This window comes from Oncorhynchus tshawytscha, linkage group LG28 (assembly GCF_018296145.1).
Source record: "Oncorhynchus tshawytscha isolate Ot180627B linkage group LG28, Otsh_v2.0, whole genome shotgun sequence".
NCBI classification, from domain to species: Eukaryota; Metazoa; Chordata; class Actinopteri; order Salmoniformes; family Salmonidae; genus Oncorhynchus; species Oncorhynchus tshawytscha.
In genome coordinates this window covers 10,340,266-10,362,722 of record NC_056456.1, presented here as the reverse complement: position 1 = coordinate 10,362,722, position 22,457 = coordinate 10,340,266, and the positions used below count along the sequence as shown (strand labels likewise).

The 22,457-nt window shown below is 44.3% G+C and overlaps 3 protein-coding genes across 6 annotated transcripts; 1 reads left to right on the top strand and 2 right to left on the bottom strand.

Annotated features, from left to right (window-relative positions):
- The first annotated feature begins 6,037 nt into the window (after nucleotides 1-6,037).
- On the top strand, nucleotides 6,038-7,893 carry LOC112226674 (C-C motif chemokine 20). The gene is made up of 4 exons (XM_024391149.2): nucleotides 6,038-6,197; nucleotides 6,426-6,543; nucleotides 6,895-6,972; nucleotides 7,532-7,893. The coding sequence occupies exons 1-4, from the start codon at nucleotides 6,122-6,124 to the stop codon at nucleotides 7,641-7,643; spliced, it is 384 nt and encodes a 127-aa protein (XP_024246917.1). The 5' UTR covers nucleotides 6,038-6,121; the 3' UTR covers nucleotides 7,644-7,893.
- Nucleotides 7,894-8,042: 149 nt separating this feature from the next.
- On the bottom strand, nucleotides 8,043-12,945 carry si:ch211-122l24.6 (uncharacterized protein LOC557261 homolog). Of its 4 annotated transcripts, none has more exons than XM_024391148.2 (6): nucleotides 12,840-12,945; nucleotides 12,155-12,257; nucleotides 11,950-12,060; nucleotides 8,814-8,955; nucleotides 8,470-8,584; nucleotides 8,043-8,309 (listed from the first exon to the last, which is right to left on the bottom strand). In XM_024391148.2, exons 2-6 carry the CDS (start codon nucleotides 12,222-12,224, stop codon nucleotides 8,169-8,171), a joined length of 579 nt encoding a protein of 192 aa, XP_024246916.1. In that variant the 5' UTR covers nucleotides 12,225-12,257; nucleotides 12,840-12,945; the 3' UTR covers nucleotides 8,043-8,168. The 4 variants fall into 4 exon arrangements, with proteins under 4 accessions (XP_024246916.1, XP_024246915.1, XP_024246912.1 ...); XM_024391147.2 differs by lacking the exon at nucleotides 12,840-12,945 and adding an exon at nucleotides 12,729-12,827; XM_024391144.2 differs by lacking the exon at nucleotides 12,840-12,945 and adding an exon at nucleotides 12,477-12,826.
- A 93-nt stretch (nucleotides 12,946-13,038) lies between these two features.
- Nucleotides 13,039-14,525, bottom strand: LOC112226672 (C-C motif chemokine 4-like). Its single transcript, XM_024391143.2, has 4 exons — nucleotides 14,369-14,525; nucleotides 13,962-14,073; nucleotides 13,738-13,815; nucleotides 13,039-13,492 (listed from the first exon to the last, which is right to left on the bottom strand). Exons 1-4 carry the CDS (start codon nucleotides 14,442-14,444, stop codon nucleotides 13,429-13,431), a joined length of 330 nt encoding a protein of 109 aa, XP_024246911.1. The 5' UTR covers nucleotides 14,445-14,525; the 3' UTR covers nucleotides 13,039-13,428.
- Between the last annotated feature and the right edge of the window lie 7,932 nt (nucleotides 14,526-22,457).

Genomic DNA, 22,457 nt, shown 5'->3' with positions numbered 1-22,457 from the left:
CACCTCCATTTTACTACTCCCCCACCATTGTAAAAAAAGATTTGGGAAGCTATAGAAATGCATTTATTGATGTCTACATTCATTTTTTCCATGTTTATTCTATTACAGACAACGTAATGCACACTTTTAAATTACATTGTGTGAGTTAAACATACAAATAAAAAGAGAGAGTACTTATGTTACTGTCCCCACAACAACCAAATAATACTTAAATACATGTTATTGCGTCCTTGAAACATTTAACTGAAATACTGTACATTCCTATGGAGGACTGCTTCTTCTGAGGAGTACCAATATGGCCGACGGGAGGCTTCAAAGCTTCTCATTGGCCAATACATAGCAAATTGCAATCTAGTGTTTATATAAATCATTGATGTCTACTGACAAATCTAACAATACAGAATGGAATGAGATTATATTAAATCTATTCATGCAGATTACATTTATTTTAATTTTAATTACTGTACCATATCCCCCTCCACTGGTTATTATTACAACTACAACATTGACAAAAAGGCTGTGGAGTGTGGGTGTGGGTGTGGGTGTGGGTGGTGGGTGAGTGAAAACCTTGAGATGAGTGTGTCAACATCCTACCTAAGGGCACAGTGAGCCATGCATTCAGACATCGCTGAGAAATTCTCATCTTGTTTAAAACCGGAGCATGCACCCCTTCCTCCACATCAGCACTCTGCGGTGACAGTTTATGGATGGCAATGCACCTTTTCAGAGTACACAAATTCAACTGCTGATATAGATATTTCAGCAAAAAATATGATCTTATGTGAGAGACCGTTAGACAATCTCTAACTTTTCCTTTGAACTTTTCAATATCAGAAGAGGCATTTGTAGAAGGTCAACACAATATAATAGCCATATCTAGGAAAAACAAAGTTCCAAAGGCTGGTAATAAGAGGTCGTACAATACGTTTTGTAGTGAATCATATGCTGATGATGTAAAGAATAGTTGCTGGTCTGTGGTGTGTAATGAGGAGCAACCAGACGCTGCACTTGGCACATTTATGAAATTGCTTATTCCAGTTACTAACAAGAACGCACCAGTTAAAAAATGACTGTAAAAATGGTTAAATCCCCTTGGATTGATGAGGAATTGAAAAAGTGTATGGTTGAGAGGGATGAGGCAAAAGGTATGGCAAATAAGTCTGGCTGCCCAACTGATTGGCAAACATACTGTCATGCATAGGTGTAATAGGTGGCAGGGAAGTCAGGCGCAGGAGAGTCAAATGGAGTGTAAAATGGAGTCTTTTAATAAAGTCCACGGAGTATGCTCCATAACACTCTATGTACATAAACACAAAACATGGGTACGAGGACCCGACGCGCACCTATACAAACAATCACACTACACTGACAATAACAATCTCTGACAAAGACATGAGGGGAAACAGAGGGTTAAATACACAACATGTAATGAATGGGATTGACAACAGGTGTGTGGGAAGACAAGACAAAACCAATGGAAAATGAAAAAAGATCAATGATGGCTAGAAGACCGGTGACGTCGAACGCCGAGCACCTCCCGAACAAGGAGAGGCAACGACTTCGGCAGAAGTCGTGACACATACTGCAAATTAAGAAATCATGTGACTAAACAAAAATGAACTATACTGTGAAACAAAGATACATGATATAAAGAATGATAGTAAAAACCTTTGGGGCACCTTGAATTACATTTTTGGGGAAAAAGCCAACTCGGCTCCATCATTCATTGAACCATCAGATGGCTCATTCATCACAAAGCCTGCTGATATTGCCAACTACTAAGATAAGCAAACTTAGGGATGACATGCCAGCAACAAACGCTGACACTACACATCCACTTATATTGGACCAAATTATGAAAGACAAGAATTGTAGTTTTGAATTCCATAAAGTCAGTGTGGAAGAGGTGAAAACTGTTTTGTTGTCTATCAACAATGACAAGCCACCGGGGTCTGACGATCTGAATGGATAATTACTGAGGATAATAGCAGACGATATTGCCACTCTTATTTGCCACATCTTCAATTTAAGCCTACGAGAAAGTGTGTGCCCTCAGGCCTGGAGGGAGGCTAAAGTCATTCCGCTACCCAAGAATAGTAAAGCCCCCTTTACTGGCTCATATAGCCGACCAATCAGCCTGCTATCAATCCTGGAAAAAATTGTGTTTGACCAGAAACAATGCTATTTTACAGTAAAGCACACTCACAGCCTCGCCTCGTTGGGGCAGGAAGTCCAAATAAGGCTTGGGTGTGGAGCCAGGGGGCTGCAAGATATCTCCCCTCAATAACCACTCCCCTCACCTCTCCCTGCCATCTGCCACAGCATTCTTTAACTTAGGGCTAGGCCCCTTTTTCTCTCCACTTCCTGCCTGAATGACGTGCCCAAAGTAAACTGCCTGTAGCTCAGGCCCTGAAGCCAGGATATGCATGTAATTGGTACCATTGGAAAGAAAACACTTTGAATTTTGTAGAAATGTAAAAATAATGTAGGAGAATATAACACAATAGATATGGTAGGAGAAAATCCAAAGAAAAACCAACTAGATTTAAAAATAAATAATAATGTTTAGAGACCATCCTCTTAGAAATGCAAGAGAAAAGTCATATTGAAAATTAGCTCCCTGGATGCAATTTCTATGGCTTCCACAATGTGTCAGTTGTCTATGTTCAATGTTTCAGGCTTGTAACTTCAAAAAAAATAAGAAATGTCAGTTTTAGTAGAAGGACACAGTCTTGGAAATTCTTGATTGTGTGCGCCATGAAGACATTATAGGCATGCTAAAATCGGTTTCCTATTGAACATACTTCTTTCCGAAATAAATATTACAGTTTGATTACATTTTAGGGTATCTGAGGAGTAAATAGAAATGTATTTTGACTTGTTGAAACAAAGTTTAGGGGTAGATTTTTGGATTCCTTTCTGTGCAAGTTGAACGAGTGGATTACTCAAATCGATGGCGCCAACTAAACAGACTTTTTGGGATATAAAGAAGGATTTATCTAACAAAACGGCACTACATGTTATAGCTGGGACACTTTGGATGACAAATCAAAGGAATATTCTCAAAAAGTAAGTGAATATTTAATTGTTATATGTGAATGTATGAAACCTGTACCTGTGGAGAAATATTTTGATGTCGAGGGCCGTCCTCAAACAATCGCATGGCATGCTTTCGCTGTACTAGCTACTATAAATTGGACAACACAGTTAGATTAGCAAGTATTTAAGCATTCAGACGATATATGACACTTAAATGTACATAAATGTTTAAAATCCATAATATTTATGATTGTTTATTTGAATTGCCGCCCTCCAGTTTCACTGGAAGTTGTCCCGCTAGCGGGACACCAATCCTTACGAGGTTTAAATGGAAGCCTCTCAAACATAATCCAGGTAGAATCAGGAATTCCCCAGGGTAGCTGTTTAGGCCCTTTGCTTTTTCAATCTTTACTAACGACATGCCACTAACTTTGAGTAATGTATGCTGATGACTTAACACTATACACGTCAGCTAAAAAACTAACTGAAATGACTAACATTTAACAAAGAGTTGCAGTTAGTTTCAGAGCGGGTGGCAAGGAATAAGTTAGCCCTAAACATTTCTAAAACTTAAAGCATTGTATTTGGGATAAATCGTTCACTAAACCCTAAACCTCAACTAAATCTTGTAATAAATAATGTGGAAATTGAGCAAGTTGAGATGACCAAACTGCTTGGATTGTAAATTGTCATGATCAAAGCATATTGATACAACAGTAGCTAAGCTGGGGAGAAGTATGTCCACAATAAAGCACTGCTCTGTCTTCTTAACAACACTATCAACAAGGCGGGTCCTACAGACCCTAGTTTTGTTGCACCTTGACTACTGTTCAGTCTTGTGCCACAAAAAAGGATTTACAGTAGATTGGCAATTGGCTTAGAAGAGGGCAGCACGGCTGTCCCTTGGATGTACACAGAGAGCTAATATTAACGTCTCTCCCGGCTCACAGTGGAGAAGAGATTAACTTCATCACTACTTGTATTTATGTACTGACATGTTGAATGCACCGAGCTGTCTATTTGAACTACTGGCACACAGCTCGGACACCCATGAATACCCCACAAGACAAGCCACAAGAGGTCTCTTCACAGTCCCCAAGTCCAGAAGAGACTATGGGAGGCACACAGTACTACATAGAGCCATGACTATATGGAACTTTTTTTCCACATCAAGGAACTGATGCAAGCAGTAAAATTAGATTTAATAAACAGATTAAAAAACACCTTATGGAACAGCGGGGACTGTGAAGCAACACATATAGGCACAGACACATGCATACACACACACGCACACAAACACACACACACATGATAACATACGCACTATACATGCACATGGATTTTGTACTGTAGATATGTGGTAGTGGTGGAGTAGTGGCCTGAGGGCACACAGTGTGTTGTGAAATCTGTGAATGTGTTATAATGTTTTTAAAATTGTATAAATTGGCTTAATTTTGCTGGACCCCAGGAAGAGCTGCCAAGGCAGCAGCTAATGGGTATATAACGGGTATCCATAATATATACAAATACATTGTCCCAAACTCACACCCACACTGTCACTCCCCCGCTAATATGTTGTTCGATTGGAGTATTACTAAAATACTTTATGTGAAAAACACTTAATGTAGCTGACCCAAAATCAATAGGCTACTTCTCAGAAATCTGTATGTGGATGGCTTTTCAATAGCAGCTGCATATATATTGGAAAGTTTAAAGTGGCTTAAATTAATGACAAAAAAATATTTGAAAATTGTCATAGTTGCCACAGAAGTAGCAAATGCTGAGTTATATTAAAGTATTATTGATTTGAGCTTTTATCAATTGATTTGAAGCTATTAAGCCATATTCAACTGTTCAAAAATGTACTTGAAACATGCACTTTTTATTGATCTTCGGTATTTTCTTTCATAGTGCGGCACCAGATTCTGGGCTCAATCGAACCCACATAGTTGTATTTACCCACTAGCAATTTTTCTCATGGCATTTGTTATTGAGACTAATGTTCAGTGCTGCATGACGACACAATAATAGCATTTATTTTATCTAGGTCAGGTGATCTGGATTTGCTCCTGTCAGCTTTCTGCAGGAACCACTAAATAGGTCACGGTACAGACGAGGGGTTTTTGACAACCTGCTATTGTTTCATAACTTCACCACAAACACTCTCATACAGGGGAGGCTGCCTCATAATAATGGCTGGAACAGAATGGCATCAAACCAGAAACCATGTGTTTGATACCATTCCACCTACTCCGCTCCAGCCATCACCACAAGCCTGTTCTCTCCAATGTTTTTTTAAAATGTAACCTTTATTTAACAGGGCATGTCAGTTAAGAACAAATTCTGATTTACAACGATGGCCTACTGGGGAGCAGTGGGTTAACTGCCTGGTTCAGAACAACAGATGTTTTACCTTGTCACCTCAGGGATTTGATTTAGCAAACTTTTGGTTACTGGCCCAACACTCCAACCACTAGGCTACCTGCCACACTAAGGTGTCACCAACCTCCTGTGCTCTCATAATATTATTGCTGACTATTCTGAGCTTGTAAAAGGTCCTTGACTCATGAATATTAGAGTTTGAATATCAGACATGACAGCCAAACACTGTTTTTTGTGTTTTTCATGTGGGGTGATGTTGCTCTGTTTGGGAAAAGTCGAGGGGAGCCTGAGTTGGCCTTGAGCCTGCATCAGTCCCTAGATTTGTAAGGTCACTACTGTATGCATATCAGTCAAAACACACACCATTCAAGCACCATTAGGTGTGGACCTATGACATGACCTTAACCAGGTTATACGACTGAGAACAAATTAGCATACATCGACAACCAGTGCAACAACTGATATAGGCCCGAACTAAACGGGTCATGGGAACAGGCAATGTTTGCATCTCTGTCAGCCATCATGCAGAGATGGGCTTCCTGTCCTCAATTTAGAAACCACAGGTTAGGAGTGAAGGACATGATTGACATGTATCAGAATCGTCAACAAACACACACTCACATGCACACACCTGTTTGTAGGGGTATATAGGATCAGTCCGTAGGCGTGTTTGGTGTATCTTCTCTAGTCTACCATCACCATGGCTCCCACATACCTGGAGACAATCCTGCTTCTCTGCTGTGTTGGGATCATGTTCAGTTCAACCTCAGCTGCATGTAAGTTTACCTGGTAACCAATTTACCCATTTAAGAGTTTTGCCCATGTAAATGTACCACTTATTTGTTTTACCAAGGTCTGATAAGGTCTAGCTGTGAGACCTGCCAACTCTGTTTTGGGGTCATGTTGGTTAGGTTGGATCAGATTAGAAGACTAGCATTGTAGTTCACTGAATAGATTACAGTGTGTGTGGCATGTGGCTGACTGATGTTTGTGCATGTGTTCAGACGGTCCTAGGAGACTTTACTGTTGTGTGGAGTACCAGGAGAAGCCTATACCCAACCAGCAGATAAAAGGCTACAAACTACAGAGCTCCAAGGAGGTGTGCAACATCGACGCTATCATGTAAGCCCTGAACAAAGTATACACACACACACACACCTTTACCATAATCTTAAAATGTATGCTCATATTTTGTCATCTCTATGAGGTCAAGGGTATAAGCTACAGTCCTTAGTTGAAACGATAACAAAACGGGAACCCGCCTCTGTTTTGGTAAAAAGCTGAGGGATGGGCCTGCAGAAATATAACCACTCTCAAATTCATAGACAGAGCTATGGACGCAAGGACTGACCATCCACGACATACATATATTTAAAAAAAGGTGGTTTTAACCATGTTGAGGCTATATCATTTTACATTGTTTACAAACATTGGCGTCAAACACGCTTATGTATGGTGTGTTTTCTGTCGTAGCTTCTACACCTTGAAGAACAAAAAGGTGTGCGCCACAGTTAAGGACGAATGGGTGAGGAAGGCTCTGGCTCGTCTCAGGTACGCAAACACACTTCTCTTAATAAGACCACACATGCTGCCTTTCAACTGGAACACCAGTGTTACACTAGTGTGTACTCCTTGATGTTACACTAGTGTGTACTCCTTGATGTTACACTAAGGATATTGTGTTTCCATAGCTAGTGTTGACAGTGAGGACTTGTGAAGAATAGAATCAACAACCTCTGCACAATCACAACAGTTGCTTTGTGAGGTGTTAAAGTTCACAGTTAGCCCATGGTGTGTAAATGTCTGCTGAAAAGTACCAGTGTCCTGGCTTTGGCCCCTGAGTGAGAGCAGGACAGCCGGAGCCATGGCCCAGTGAGACAAATGGTGCCGGCCCTCGTAGATGGAAACAGAAAAGTCTAAGCCTTTTGGGTAAAACACTGTGGTTTCAGAACTACAAAATACACCAAAACCACAAGACTGGATGTCAATCGAACTTGCCGTACAGGTTTTACCCAGTGTCTTCATGTATAAACGACTGCCTTCTAAAGAAAGAAATTCATGCGAGTCTGCTTCAAAATGTCCTGAGTTTCATATTCTGTGTCATATGCAGCTCCGAACTCAAGAAGATGTCTAGCAGCGAGACTGTGACGGGAAACCCCCCCCACCACCCCGAACTGAAAGAAACATCCAGCCACAGCAACATTCTCCTACATCACCAGTAATCCCAACATTCAGTAATGTGGTGAAATGATGCAGCTATTATTTGAAATATAATGCATTGCATTAGCTCTGATGTTTGCTGTTGTTGATGACTGTAGTACTCTATTCATGCTTAAGCTTACAGGGGTCCTCTGAATCCACAATATAAGCTAGTAAAGTCAACGGCTTCAATTAATCATATTTTTTCTACATTTAAATGTAGAACGTTTGTTTCTTTTAAGGTCGGCAGAAATAAAATTTGAGATAATGCCAGCCTTGATTATTTATTTGAGTCACATTACTGTAGAACTAGAGCTGACAACGGCATGGGCATTAGTTGTGAATGTGACCTAGTTCAACAGTACAGTGAAAAACCAGAACCCATCACGACTTCAAATGATCACCTGAGACAAACCAAGAGGTTGGGGAAAAATAACTGTATATTTAATCATTTTGAATTATATAAAGCCAATTTATACAATGTCATTTCCTCAATCCCAGTTAAGGCACAACAAATCCATCATGTCATCAGGAGTGTGTATTTGTGTTTAGAAGACCCCGTAGCACATCTGCTGGAAGGTGTCCATGCGGGCCACTTCACAGATGATGTCACCGGTGGCCGTGTCCTTGTCGTCCTCGCTCTCGAGGGGCTTGGGGACTGGCGTGCCCTGCTTGAGGTCATACATCAGCTGGAGGGGACACAACACAGACCGGTATAATCACAATATAGGCCGAGACACAAAAGAAAACGGGGACACACTCATCCTCTGTTTTGCAAGACGAGCCAACAAGGTTCGAGTTGGAAGTAGATGCAGAGACTTCCCATCAGCGCCATTACATGTGCTCTACCTGGAGGTACTCCTCGAAGTTGATGGACTTGTAGTTGTCCTTGTCCGCTCTACTAAACATTTCTTTCCTGGCCTCCATAGTTGATGCATCGTTGACCATGTTCAGAGAAGCGCAACTGTCAGGGGGTAGAGGGAGGTAAGTCTGTGCTCGCAGTAGCCCCTTTATTCAAGTGTGATGGTTTAAAACCACGACTCACAATAAGACTACTAGTAGACCTACCTTGTTATTGTAGATGGCATTTGTGTGCGTGTGCTGCCACCTACAGCCCCCTAGGCTTGAGCTAAATACCACCGAGTAGCCACATGACATCAAAAGTCACATCGGCGTGTACTTCGTTCACTCACAACTCGCTGAAGTCCAGCAGGCGGTCTTTGTTGGTGTCAAAAATCTCAAACTGCCGTCTCAGGTTGAGCAGGTCATCAGCTGTCCAGTGGGGGAACTCGTCCTTCAGAGCCAGCACACTGGTGTTCCAGTCGTAGCTGTACTCTACACGCAGGCAGACAACCACGGGTTACATTTATAAAAACACAGCAGGCCAAATCATCCCCACAAGTAGTAAATACTTTCTGAACACACTGTACAGATCCTTTTTGACTTCAGATTGGTTATGTTAGTCGAAAGGTTTATAGGCATCATGATGACACAATATCAATTGCTTAAAACTGATCAATATCTTTGATTTTGTACTGCTGATTTTGTCAACAGGGGGGTCGCAGGACTTAGAACGCAGCTATTATTTGATTTCTCAAATGGCACGGGTTATTCGGGGACGGTCTCTCTATAAAAGTCGCTGGCCACACACCAATACACGGATTTGACATTCAAACTCTCTTCAACAGCAACCAATCATTGTCACTGTTGATATCCTATTGCGGGTTGTGATTGGTTGAAGTTAACTATCAAAGAAGGTGATTTGTTCCCTCTTACGTGATGGCAACCTCCCGAAATCAACATCCGCCCATTCCAAAATATAGATAGAAGCCTTCTACAAATTCTCGTCAAACCAACCACGTATAGGTCATTCCAAGTTTCCGTACGGCCTTGATATAACGTACGTTTAAACCAGCACATACTACCCAAACGCTTGGTCCGTTCTATTGATTTCAATGTGTAGTGATTAACAATGTCACATTACACTTGCCACGTTGGTGACTCACGTCAATCAAAAAGCAAACACTTCAAAATGTAGCTGGTTTTCCACGTGTTGTCCTCTACCAATGAAATACAAATGATTGAGTTGTGCTAGTGAACAGAATGTGCAACCTATCCCCTCTCACTCTATTGAAATCAACTTGATATCGATATGAGTAATTGACAAAACAGTGTTGTGTTTCTCTTTGTTTTGGCAACCCCCTTATCAAAAATTCAACACTGAAATGTAGCTGTCCATCTTCTGCAGGTTGTCCTCTAATCCATGATGTCAAAAAAGATATCCAGTTTCCATGTTTTTTGTTGTCAGTTTCAACAGCACGTACAACCTGATTTCCCCCCTGATCAATAGGAGTAATATATTGTCACTTGTCAAAACAAACAGGGTTTTTGGTGCGTGTGCAGTTTACAAGGTGCTTGTTTCAAAAAAAAAAAATCTAAGTAATATGATTACTATTGTTGCACATGTATGTGTAGATAATACATTTGAATGTTTAGGTTTTCAATATATCAAACTGTTTCTGCATTGTGGTTATTGATTTGGAACTTCAAAACTGTTGTGACATTGGGCTATTTATTAAATCGTCTTGTCAACAAGATCAGCAACAGCATAATTTTCAACTAAGGTTTTAGGAATATAAATGGAATTTAAAAAATTAATTAAATCCAAAAACATGCTGTGATTGACTTATTTGATGATATACCAGAATTCACCAACATGGGTTTGCCCTGCCTATGTTAAGATGGAGCATTTGGCTGTTAAGTCTGTATTTCTTCATTCTTTTATAGTCCTTAAAATTTCTCTCATCAAATTCTATATTTTTTTCATGATTATTGTATTTATTATATTTGTATTTAACATTTTCTGTGTGTCCCTGATATCACTTTCCACCCTGTTACTTTGTAGTAATTCTCATTTAAGAAAACAGCCCCTTCCCACAATGACATCAAGTTCAGGAAGTGACATTATTTTTTTGGGTGGGACATTGTTGTGGGGACTTGCTTCCATTCAGCCACATGAGCATTAGTGAGGTCGGGCATTGATGTTGGGCGATTAGGCCTGGCTCACAGTCGGCGTTCTAATTAATTCCAAAGGTGTTTGATAAGGTTGAGGTCAGGGCTCTGTGCAGGCCAGTCAAGTTCTTCCACACCAATCTCTCGACAAACCATTTTGTATGGACCTCGCTTTGTGTGCGGGGGAATTGTCATGCTGAAACCGCAAAGGGCCAAAATGTTGCCGTGAAGTTGGTGATGGTGAAGCGTGATTCATCACTCCAGAGGCCAATGGCGGCGAGCTTTACAACACTCCAGCCGATGCTTGGCGTTGCGCATGGTAATCTTAGGCTTGTGTGCAGCTGCTCGGCCAAGGAAACCCATTTCATGAAGCTCCAGACGAACAGTTTTTGTGCTGACATTACTTACAGAGGCAGTTTGGAACTCGGTAGTGAGTGTTTTTTACATGCTTCAGCATTCAGTGGTCCCGTTCTGTGAGCTTGTGTGGCCTTACCACTTCGTGGCTGAGCTGTTGTTGCTCCTAGATGTTTCCACTTCACAATAACAGCACTTACAGGTGACCGGGGCAGCTCTAGCAAGGCAGAAATTCGACAAATTGACTTGTTGGAAAGGTGTCATCCTATGACAGTGCCACGTTTAAAGTCACTAAGCTCTTCAGTAAGGCCATTCTACTGCCAATGTTTGTCAATGGAGATTGCATGGCTCTGTGCTTGATTTTATACACCTGTCAGCAACAGGTACTGAAATAGCCAAATCCACTCATTTGAAGGGGTGTCCACATACTTTTGTATATATAGTGTATATACAGTCAGTTTGATCTATTTTCCCATGTTTGATGATGGTCTGTTTGTCTAATCCATAGAGTTCCACCCTGTTGTTAGGCTAAATTATAGAGAAAAGTAATCCAATTAATCCAGTTAGCATTATGCAATGACTGTATGGGGTTCATTTTATGCACCAAACAGGGATTTAAGATGATTCAATGTATGGGATTAGTTTTATGCAGCTAACAGGAATTTGTGCCCAAGTTGGACCAATATGTTTTTCTTGAAAGTCAAACATTATTTTTTTTGTATTTAACTAGGCAAGTAACAAATTCTTATTTACAATGACCTCCTACCCCGGCCTCCCAACCGATTGAGCGCTGCCCTACGGGACTCCCAATCACAGCCAGATGTGAAACAGCCCAGGATCGAACCAGGGTCTGCAGTAACACCTCTAGCACGGAGATGCAGTGCTAAAGACCACCGCGCCACTTGGGAGCCAGAGTATTTCTGATAGGATATTTACAACAAATATTACGAGGTCCAAACTCACTGTCAAATTTGGCGGACTCCTTGATAGAGCGGATCCTCTGCTGGATCATGTCGTATGTGTAGCTCAGGTTAATCTCATGCATTTCCATAGCGAAATTCATCTCGTCAGAGTCTGGTGAGGCGTTGGGAAACAAGAAATGGTACACCAGCCATGCACAGGTTATTCATTCAGCATTTGAGCTACTAACGGTTGTTGACGCCATTACCTTCGTTTAGATCAGGATCCACATAACTTTCTGGCTCTTTCACCAGTGGATATGACAACGACATCCCCATCTAGCACACTATGTTACCGTGGCTAGTTTGCACCTGTCAAGAATACAAAAGTACAGTACATTTAGGATAGCAGTTGATTAGCCGCTGGCCAACAGTTCGGCGAGTAACGTTAGCTAACTAGGTGACGTTACGTTAGCGGTTCCAACTCGTGATTGTTTTGCATAATCCTTCGAATAATTTCGCTCGACTTGTTTACCGAATGACACGAACATCTAACGTAGCTAACTAACGTGATACAATGTCTCATCAAACCTCCGTGTCTCCTCATTTGATAGACAGGCTCCAGGTGAAACGTTAATAATGCCGTTAGCTGGGAAGCAAATGACTAGAAAAGGTCCGTTTGGAGCTTCGGATTTTTTTTTTTGAAAGTCAACGTCCGAATGTCGCGTGTCAAGGAGCCAGTGGAGTGCGAGATCGTGCATACATCTAGGAACTTTCTATCCCCCCCTTCCATCTACACCGGTGCAGCAGGTCACAACATATCTCCACGTGGTTTTCATTTACGTTTAGGCGTCCACCGTTAATTGCATCAACTGTAACGCAAACTCTAGGAGCTGATGGAGCTTCGAAGTCAAGTGTGAAATGAAAGCGATGAAATAAGGAAAGGTCCATTACATGTTGAATGTATGTAGCTGCAATGCTAAATTGAATCCGCCCGGTGGCGGCAAGAATCTATAAGTAGAGGCGATTCAGACAAAATCTGTTTCAGAATGAAGAAATGAATGGGAGTGTGAAGCCAATTAACCCATGCAAATGGAGAATGTACAATACGCAGGACTCATGTTTCTAACGAAATGACCACGGGGATTGATTATAAGATGGGATAGCAAAGGATTCAGTTGTTTTATTTGGTATAAATACTTGACATACATTTTTACATCTCCAGTTTATTTCAACTTGGAAATAGGCTGTTGACCTTTGACTTTAAAATGCACATCATATGAATTAACTAAATGTTAATAGCATATAGCGAACTGCAATTCATACAAAGCCATTCAATCTACATATAAAACACCCAATAAATACTTCAACTGGCAATAAATAATAAATACACCAGTTTCTCTCATATTATCTCGATGGCTTTACATGTACCTTCTTTAGCATAAATAATGTAATAGTTTATCCTTTCAATTACAGGTTTAAACAACGCTATCCCTCAAGTTCAGCGAGTGACGATGATGATGATGATGGTGAAGAGCGTCCTCTATGGGGATGTGGTGGGGGAGTTGGCGGTGGGGACCTGTGTGTCCAGTGACTTTCTGGCCATCCTAGAAGAAACGGCAGCAAAAGGAAGCATTTCAACTTTCCACCAACCATTTATTTATTTTACATCCGGTCTTTTCTACTAATGGCGCTTGTACAGGTCTTCATGCAAGTCACCTACTTTAGCCAGCCATGAAAGTATGTAACCGGTGAGTATTACAGGATTAGCCTACAGGGAGTACTACACTATGTATATGAATGAATAGGACTGACTATTGACCACTCTTTGGTTATATTGTTGAGGACTCACTCCAGTTGGAAGAATGCTTTTCGAACCCAGGACTCTTTCCAATGGCTGCAGATGGTCTCTCCGTTGTCGGTCTCGAAGCTGTGCGGAACACAAGATGACAACATTGAGACAGCTGTCCTACTCTTTTGTCCTAACTCATTCGTCTGTCTGGAGGTTGTAAAAGTGGGCCTAATACATTATGACTTGTGAAGTTCTGTGTTCTGTTGGGATGGAGAGGTTCTTACATGACAGCGTTGACGCAGGGGAGGGCCTTTTTCTGCAGTCTGGCGCCGATGATGGGAACGGTGATCTTCTGCTTGGAGACCTTTGTGCAACAGTTGTGAACCTTGTTGGCGTCTGAAGAGTTAAAGAAGCATATGTGGTTTAGTACAACATGTTTTAACCCACCACCACCACCCCGCTCTAATTTCCTCTAGTACAGCAAATTTGTAATAACTGATTTTATTCCAGAAAATATTGTATTTACAGAGTTTATAAAACACAAAAATAGGGCTAAACCAATAACTTTGCCAAGGATTTACAGATCTCTTGGCATAATCTTAGTTGTTGGATGAACATATGCAAAGTTGTTGGTTCAAGTCCTGCAAGGGCTATCCACCCCAAATTCATTACAGTAGCAGACTGTACTTACCAGTGTCAGTGGCTGTTAACGAGAGAATGACAGCGAAGAGAGCGAGGCACGCCATTGGTCCGTAGCACAGCTGCATGGTTGCTATGGTGGTGTTCACAACTGTGTTCTTGTCTGATTCAGAAGGCTAGAACCGGCTGGAGGAGAGGAGATGACTGATCTTTCTTGACCAGATCCTCAGCTTTTAAACCCTAAAATGAGGAACCTGATTCAGTCCGTCCGGATCTGTTTTTTTATTTTTTTAGAGCGAGGATGGGGTTGGCTGGGGTCACGGGGGATGGGGGGACACTCATGGGTGCTTCTGCTTAGTCAGACATTTCCTGCAAAGATTGTGTAATTAGGACCATGGTGTGCTTATTGAATGAAACTCTGAAAACATGATGGTCAGGCCACTGACCAGATGGATTCAGGCCTATGGATTTCTCTACTGTTGGAAAATGTAGAATTTATGTTGGATTTAGGTTAGGGGATGGTTCTTTCATGAGTCTTAATAGGGACATGAATTTGCACGGGCCTAGTCCATTGAAATGACACAAACCCAGGGCTAGGGGTGACTAGATTGTGATTTCCACTGTGCAGCGGTAGGTACTTGGGTTGTGTGTGTGTGTATGCACTACTCAAAATGTGTAGAATAGCAGGGAATTAGCAACTTAACAACTGCACATTTTTCTATGCTGCCATACGACACTGTGTGTATTTGTATGTGTATGTGTGGCATGATGGGGTGGGGTGACGGGGGCCACAAGTGAGGATGTCAACAGATATGTTTGGGCATGCTGTGAGGTCATGAGATCATGTGCTTGTGACTGCACACATTTCACAGCCCTCCTTCCTCCTCTCCCGCCCTCCCTCCACCCATCCTTCCTCCCTCCATCCAGATCGGTCCTTTGCGGTTGGAGCAGGAAACTGAAAAGAGGAAGAAAGAGGGAGAGTTTTCCATTCCCTGAAACCAAGTGCACCAGCCCCAGTCCACACCAATTTGTTGGCCTAGGGCAGGGAAGGGCAACTTTGATAGGGGTAGGGGACACAAAAAATCAGGGCCAGTCGCTCGCGGGTCTGTGTACCCCCCCCACTAGGATTTTTAATGAATTTATTTGCAAATTATGGTGGAAAATAAGTATTTGGTCACCTATAAACAAGCAAGATTTCTGGCTCTCACAGACCTGTAACTTCTTCTTTAAGAGGCTCCTCTGTCCTCCACTCGTTACCTGTATTAATGGCACCTGTTTGAACTTGTTATCAGTGTAAAAGACACCTGCCCACAACCTCAAATAGTCCCACTCCAAACTCCACTATGGTCAAGACCAAAGAGCTGTCAAAGGACACCAGAAACAAAATTGTAGACCTGCACCAGGCTGGGAAGACTGAATCTGCAATAGGTAAGCAGCTTGGTTTGAAGAAATCAACTGTGGGAGCAATTATTAGGAAATGGAAGACATACAAGACCACTGATAATATCCCTCGATCTGGGGCTCCACGCAAGATCTCACCCCGTGGGGTCAAAATTATCACAAGAACGGTGAGCAAAAATCCCAGAACCACACGGGGGGACCTAGTGAATGACCTGCAGAGAGCTGGGACCAAAGTAACAAAGCCTACCATCAGCAAAGGCATTGAAGATGAAACGTGGCTGGGTCTTTCAGCATGACAATGATCCCAAACACACCGCCCGGGCAACGAAGGAGTGGCTTCATAAGAAGCATTTCAAGGTCCTGGAGTGGCTTAGCCAGTTTCCAGATCTAAACCCCATAGAAAATCTTTGGAGGGAGTTGAAAGTCTGTGTTGCCCAGCAACGGCCCCAAAACATCACTTCTCTAGAGGAGATCTGCATGGAGGAATGGGCCAAAATACCAACAACAGTGTGTGAAAACCTTGTGAAAACGTTTGGCCTCTGTCATTGCCAACAAAGGGTATATAACAAAGTATTGAGATAAACTTTTGTTATTCACCAAATACTTATTTTCCACCATAATTTGCAAATAAATTCATTAAAAATCCTACAATGTGATTTTCTGGATTTTTTTCCCTCCTTTTGTCTGTCATAGTTGAAGTGTACCTATGATGAAAATTACAGGCCTCTCTCATCTTTTTAAGTGGGAGAACTTGCACAATTGGTCGTTGACTAAATACTTTTTGGCCTTCTGTATATATAATTTTGCGTTCATTTGCAGTTTTAAAACAAGTTTGCTGCAATTCTACACATCTTGACATGGGGCAGAGAGGAAAATGAGCTGGAGAGAAATGTTTGCAGTTTTTAATATGATATCTAGGTGAGACTGACTAACAAAATATTTGTTTTCTAAGCCAGGTCAGTAATTCGACCATAATAACAAGTTTAGATAGACTGCCAGTGACTGACATAACAAGATAAAAACAGCTGATACACTAACCATATTAAGGAATTGCACCTTGTGTAATTCTACTATTCTAACTCTCAACAGTAAGACCCCGACTGAGTAAAAAATAAATAATTCCAATGATCCGAGGGCTTTCAAATGGTCGGCGGGCGGCTAGTTGCTCATCCCTGGACTAGGGAAGCTTCTTACCACCACCAGCATCTTATCAGGCAGAAAGGTTAACCACAACAGGGAATATCGATGATTACTTTTTGCAGTGTGCAGACTGCCCTCTCCTGTACTTCAGATTGCACTTTTGGCAAAAAATAGGAATTGAGCGAAAATATGCCTTTGTGGATAAAAAGGCAACTCATAGTATATGCAGAAACGTATCGCCTAAAGCTATTGAGATGCATCCGTCCCATTGATTTCCTTAGAGACAGCTCTGTGTCTGTGTTACATAGGAGTTTGGTGTGACAGGAAACAGGTAGATGGTGTGGGTATTGAGTCATGTATGGACCCATGGGTTGGGTAGTCATGCCTTTCAGGGCACGGCCTGTCTTCAGACTGCATTGGGCAAGGTGTTTTTTTGGTGTTGTTGTGGTCGTTGAATAGTAGAAACGTTCAGATAAAGTGCACCCTGAAATGGTGAAAGACATATTACCAAATGTCTTGAATTCATGTTTGAAAACGCCATTATTCTCTAGTTCTGCATTGTGATTCCCCCTTCATGAAAAGCAGAAGTAGGCCTAGACTTTACCAGCAGTTTGGTCATTCAGATCCGTTTATCTGAATGAAGATGTAATTTAAGCTATTTGCGAACGTCTTACGTTTATGAATTAGAACGGAAAGAGAGAGTGTAACAACAGAAGTTCCTCTTTTCCCCCATTCATAACCAGAGTTTGGTCATTGCCAAGTTGTAAGAGCTTGACCTATCCCTTACCTGGGAATGTCATGCTGGGTTTAGTTTACATCTAGGTTTATTTGAACATCTTTGCAAATTCAGCGTACGCTAAAAAAGACAGACTGTAATACGTGATGTCGGATGCTGTCTCACAAAGCCTGTGTCAATGACTGATCTTGTCTAATGTTCCTTTGGCTGTGTGAACCTCTCACCTACTTCAGTTTAGGTAACTCTCTATTAATATATAAACTCAGCAGAAAAAGAAACGTCCTCTCACTGTCAACTGCGTTTATTTTCAGCAAACTTAACAGCTGTAAATATTTATATGAACATAACAAGATTCAACAACTGAGACATAAACTGAACAAGCTCCACAGTCATGTGACTAACAGAAATGTAATAATGTGTCCCTGAACAAAGGGGGGGGTCAAAATCAAAAGTAACCGTCAGTATCTGGTGTGGCCACCAGCTGCATTAAGTCCTGCAGTGCATCTCCTCCTCATGGACTGCACCAGGTATGCCAGTTCTTGCTGTGAGATGTCACCCCACTCTTCCACCAAGGCACCTGCAAGTTCCCAGACATTTCTGGGGGGAATGGCCCTAGCCCTCACTCTCCGTTCCAACAGGTCCCAGACGTGCTCAATGGGATTGAGATCTGGGCTCTTCGCTGGCCATGGCAGAACACTGGCATTGCTTTCTTGCAGGAAATCACTCACAGAAATAGCAGTATGGCTGGTGGCATTGTTATGCTGGAGGGTCGTGTCAGGATGAGCCTACAAGAAGGGTACCACATGAGGGAGGAGGATGTCATCCCTGTAACACACAGCGTTGAGATTGCCTGCAATGACAATAAGCTCAGTCCGATGATGTTGTGACACACCGCCCCAGACCATGACGAACCCTCCACCTCCAAATCGATCCCGCTCCAGAGTACAGGCCTCCGTGTAACGCTCATTTCTTTGACGATAAACGTGAATCCAACCATCACCCCTTGTGAGACAAAACCGCGACTCGTCAGTGAAGATAACTTTTTGCCAGTCCTGTCTGGTCCAGCGACGGTGGGTTTGTGTCCAAAGGCGATGTCTGGTGAGGACCTGCCTTACAACAGGCCTACAAGCCCTCAGTCCAGTCTCTCTCAGCCTATTGCGGACAGTCTGAACACTGGTTGAGGGATTGTGCGTTCCTGTTGTAACTCAGTCAGTTGTTGTTACCATCCTATATCTGTCCTGCAGGTGTGATGTTCGGATGTACCAATCCTGTGTAGGTGTTGTTACACTGGGTCTGCCACTGCGAGGACAATCAGCTGTCCGTCCTGTCTCCCTGTAGCACTGTCTTAGGCGTTTCACAGTATGGACATTGCAATTTATTGCCCTGGCCACATCTGCAGTCCTCATGCCTCCTTGCAGCATGCCTAAGGCACATTCACACAGATTAGCATCTGGGCATTTTTCTTTTGGTGTTTTTCAGAGTCAGCAGAAAGGCATCTTTAGTGTCCGAAGTTTTCATATCCGTGACCTAAATTGCCTACTGTCTGTAAGCCGTTAGTGTCTTAACGACCGTTCCACAGGTGCATGTTCATTAATTGTTTATGGTTCATTGAACGAGCATGGGAAACAGTGTTTAAACCCTTTACAATGACAATCTGTGAAGTTATTTGGATTTTAAGGAATTGTCTTTGATAGACAGAGTTTATGAACCTGAGCTACCCATACGAGTTTATGAACCATACTGTTACGGTTTTTTAGTGGTGATGAAGGAGAGTCGGACCAAACTGCAGCGTGTCGATTGCGATCCATGTTTAATACAACAAAGAAACACGAACTTACAAAAAAACAATAAACGAAACCGAAACAGCCTATCTGGTGCAAATTAACAGAGAGGACACTAAGGACAATCACCCACGACAAACTCAAAGAATATGGCTGCCTAAATATGGTTCCCAATCAGAGACAACGATAAGCACCTGCCTCTGATTGAGAACCACTCCAGACAGCCATAGACTTTGCTAGATAACCCACTAGGCTACAATCCCAATACCACCACCAAAACCCCAAGACAAACACACCACAATTACAAAAACCCCATGCCACACCCTGGCCTGACCAAATACATAAAGATAAACACAAAATACTTTGACCAGGGCGTGACAGAACCCCCCCCCCCTAAGGTGCGGACTCCCGAACGCACCTCAAAACAATAGGGAGGGTCCGGGTGGGCGTCTGTCCATGGTGGCGGCTCCGGCGTGGGACGTGGACCCCACTCAGTTAATGTCTTAGTCCCCTCTCCCTTCGTCCCTGGATAGTCCACCCTCGCTGCCAACCATGGCCTAGTAGTCCTCACCCAGAACCCCACTGGACTGAGGAGCAGATCGGGACTGAAGGACAGCTCGGGACTGAGGCAGCTCGGGACTGAGGGGAAGCTCGGGAGTGAGAGAAAGCTCAGGAGTGAGAGGAAGCTCAGGAGTGAGAGGAAGCTCAGGAGTGAGAGGAAGCTCAGGAGTGAGAGGAAGCTCAGGAGTGAGAGGAAGCTCAGGCAGGTAGATAGATCTACCAGATCCTGGCTGGCTGGTGGTTTCAGCAGATCCTGGCTGACTGGCAGATCCTGGCTGACTGGCAGATCTGGAAGATCCTGGCAGATCTGGAAGATCCTGGCTGACTGGCAGATCTGGAAGAGTCTGGTTGACTGGCAGATCTGGAAGAGTCTGGTTGACTGGCAGATCTGGAAGAGTCTGGCGGATCTGGAAGAGTCTGGCTGACTGGCAGATCTGGAAGAGTCTGGTTGACTGGCAGATCTGGAAGAGTCTGGCTGACTGGCAGATCTGGAAGAGTCTGGCTGACTGGCAGATCTGGAAGAGTCTGGCTGACTGGCAGATCTGGAAGAGTCTGGCTGACTGGCGGATCCTGGCCGACTGGCAGATCCTGGCCGACTGGCAGATCCTGGCCGACTGGCACTTCTGGTGGATCCTGGCTGACTGGTGGATCCTGGCTGACTGGCGGATCTAACTGATCCTGACAGACTGGCGACGCTGGGCAGACTGGTGGCGCTGGGCAGACTGGCGGCGCTGGGCAGACTGGCGGCGCTGGGCAGACTGGCGACGCTGGGCAGACTGGCGACGCTGGGCAGACTGGCGACGCTGGGCAGACTGGCGGTGCTGGGCAGACTGGGAGCACTGGCGGCGCTGGGCAGACTGGCGGCACTGGCGGCGCTGGGCAGACTGGCGGCACTGGCGGCGCTGGGCAGACTGGCGGCTCCTTGCAGACTGACAGCTCCTTGCAGACTGGCAGCTCCTTGCAGACTGACAGCTCTGGCTGCTTCATGTAGACTGACAGCTCTGGCTGCTCCTTGCAGACTGGCAGCTCCATGCAGACTGGCAGCTCTGGCTGCTCCATGCAGACTGACAGCTCTGGCTGCTTCATGCAGACTGGCAGCTCTGGCTGCTCCATGTAGACTGACAGCTCTGACTGCTCCATGCAGACTGGCTGCTTCATGTAGACTGGCAGCTCTGGCTGCTCCATGCAGACTGACAGCTCTGGCTGCTCCATGCAGACTGACAGCTCCATGCAGACTAGCAGCTCTGGCTGCTCCATGCAGACTGACAGCTCTGGCTGCTCCTTGCAGACTGGCAGCTCCATGCAGACTGGCAGCTCTGGCTGCTCCATGCAGACTGACAGCTCTGGCTGCTACATGCAGACTGACAGCTCTGGCTGCTCCATGCAGACCGACAGCTCTGGCTGCTCCATGTAGACTGACAGCTCCATGCAGACTAGCAGCTCTGGCTGCTTCATGTAGACTGACAGCTCTGGCTGCTCCTTGCAGACTGGCAGCTCCATGCAGACTGGCAGCTCTGGCTGCTCCATGCAGACTGACAGCTCTGGCTGCTTCATGCAGACTGGCTGCTTCATGTAGACTGGCAGCTCTGGCTGCTCCATGCAGACTGGCAGCTCTGGCTGCTCCATGCAGACTGCTCCATGCAGCTAGCAGCCCTGGCTGCTCCTTGCAGACTGACAGCTCAGCTCCTTGCAGACTGGCAGCTCCATGCAGACTGGCAGACTGGCAGCTCCATGCAGACTGGCAGCTCTGGCTGCTCCATGCAGACTGACAGCTCTGGCTGCTCCTTGCAGACTGACAGCTCTGGCTGCTCCATGCAGACTGGCAGCTCTGGCTGCTCCATGGCAGACTGGCAGCTCCATGCAGACTAGCAGCTCTGGCTGCTTCATGCAGACTGACAGCTCTGGCTGCTCCATGCTTGCAGACTGGCAGCTCCATGCAGACTGGCAGCTCTGGCTGCTCCATGCAGACTGACAGCTCTGGCTGCTTCATGCAGACTGGCAGCTCTGGCTGCTCCATGCAGACTGACAGCTCTGGCTGCTTCATGCAGACTGGCTGCTTCATGTAGACTGGCAGCTCTGGCTGCTCCATGCAGACTGACAGCTCTGGCTGCTCCATGCAGACTGACAGCTCCATGCAGACTAGCAGCTCTGGCTGCTCCATGCAGACTGACAGCTCTGGCTGCTCCTTGCAGACTGGCAGCTCCATGCAGACTGGCAGACTGGCTGCTCCATGCAGACTGGCAGCTCTGGCTGCTCCATGCAGACTGACAGCTCTGGCTGCTCCATGCAGACTGGCTGCTCCATGCAGACTGACAGCTCTGGCTGCTCCATGCGGACTGGCAGCTCTGGCTGCGCTGAACAGGCGGGAGGCTCCGGCAGCGCTGTAGAGGAGAAAGGCTCTGGCTGCGCTAAACAGGCGGGAGACTCCAGCAGCGCAGGAGAGGAGAAAAGCGCTGGCTGCGCTGAACAGGCGAGGCACACTGAAGGCCTGGTGCGTGGTGCTGGAACTGGTGGTACTGGAT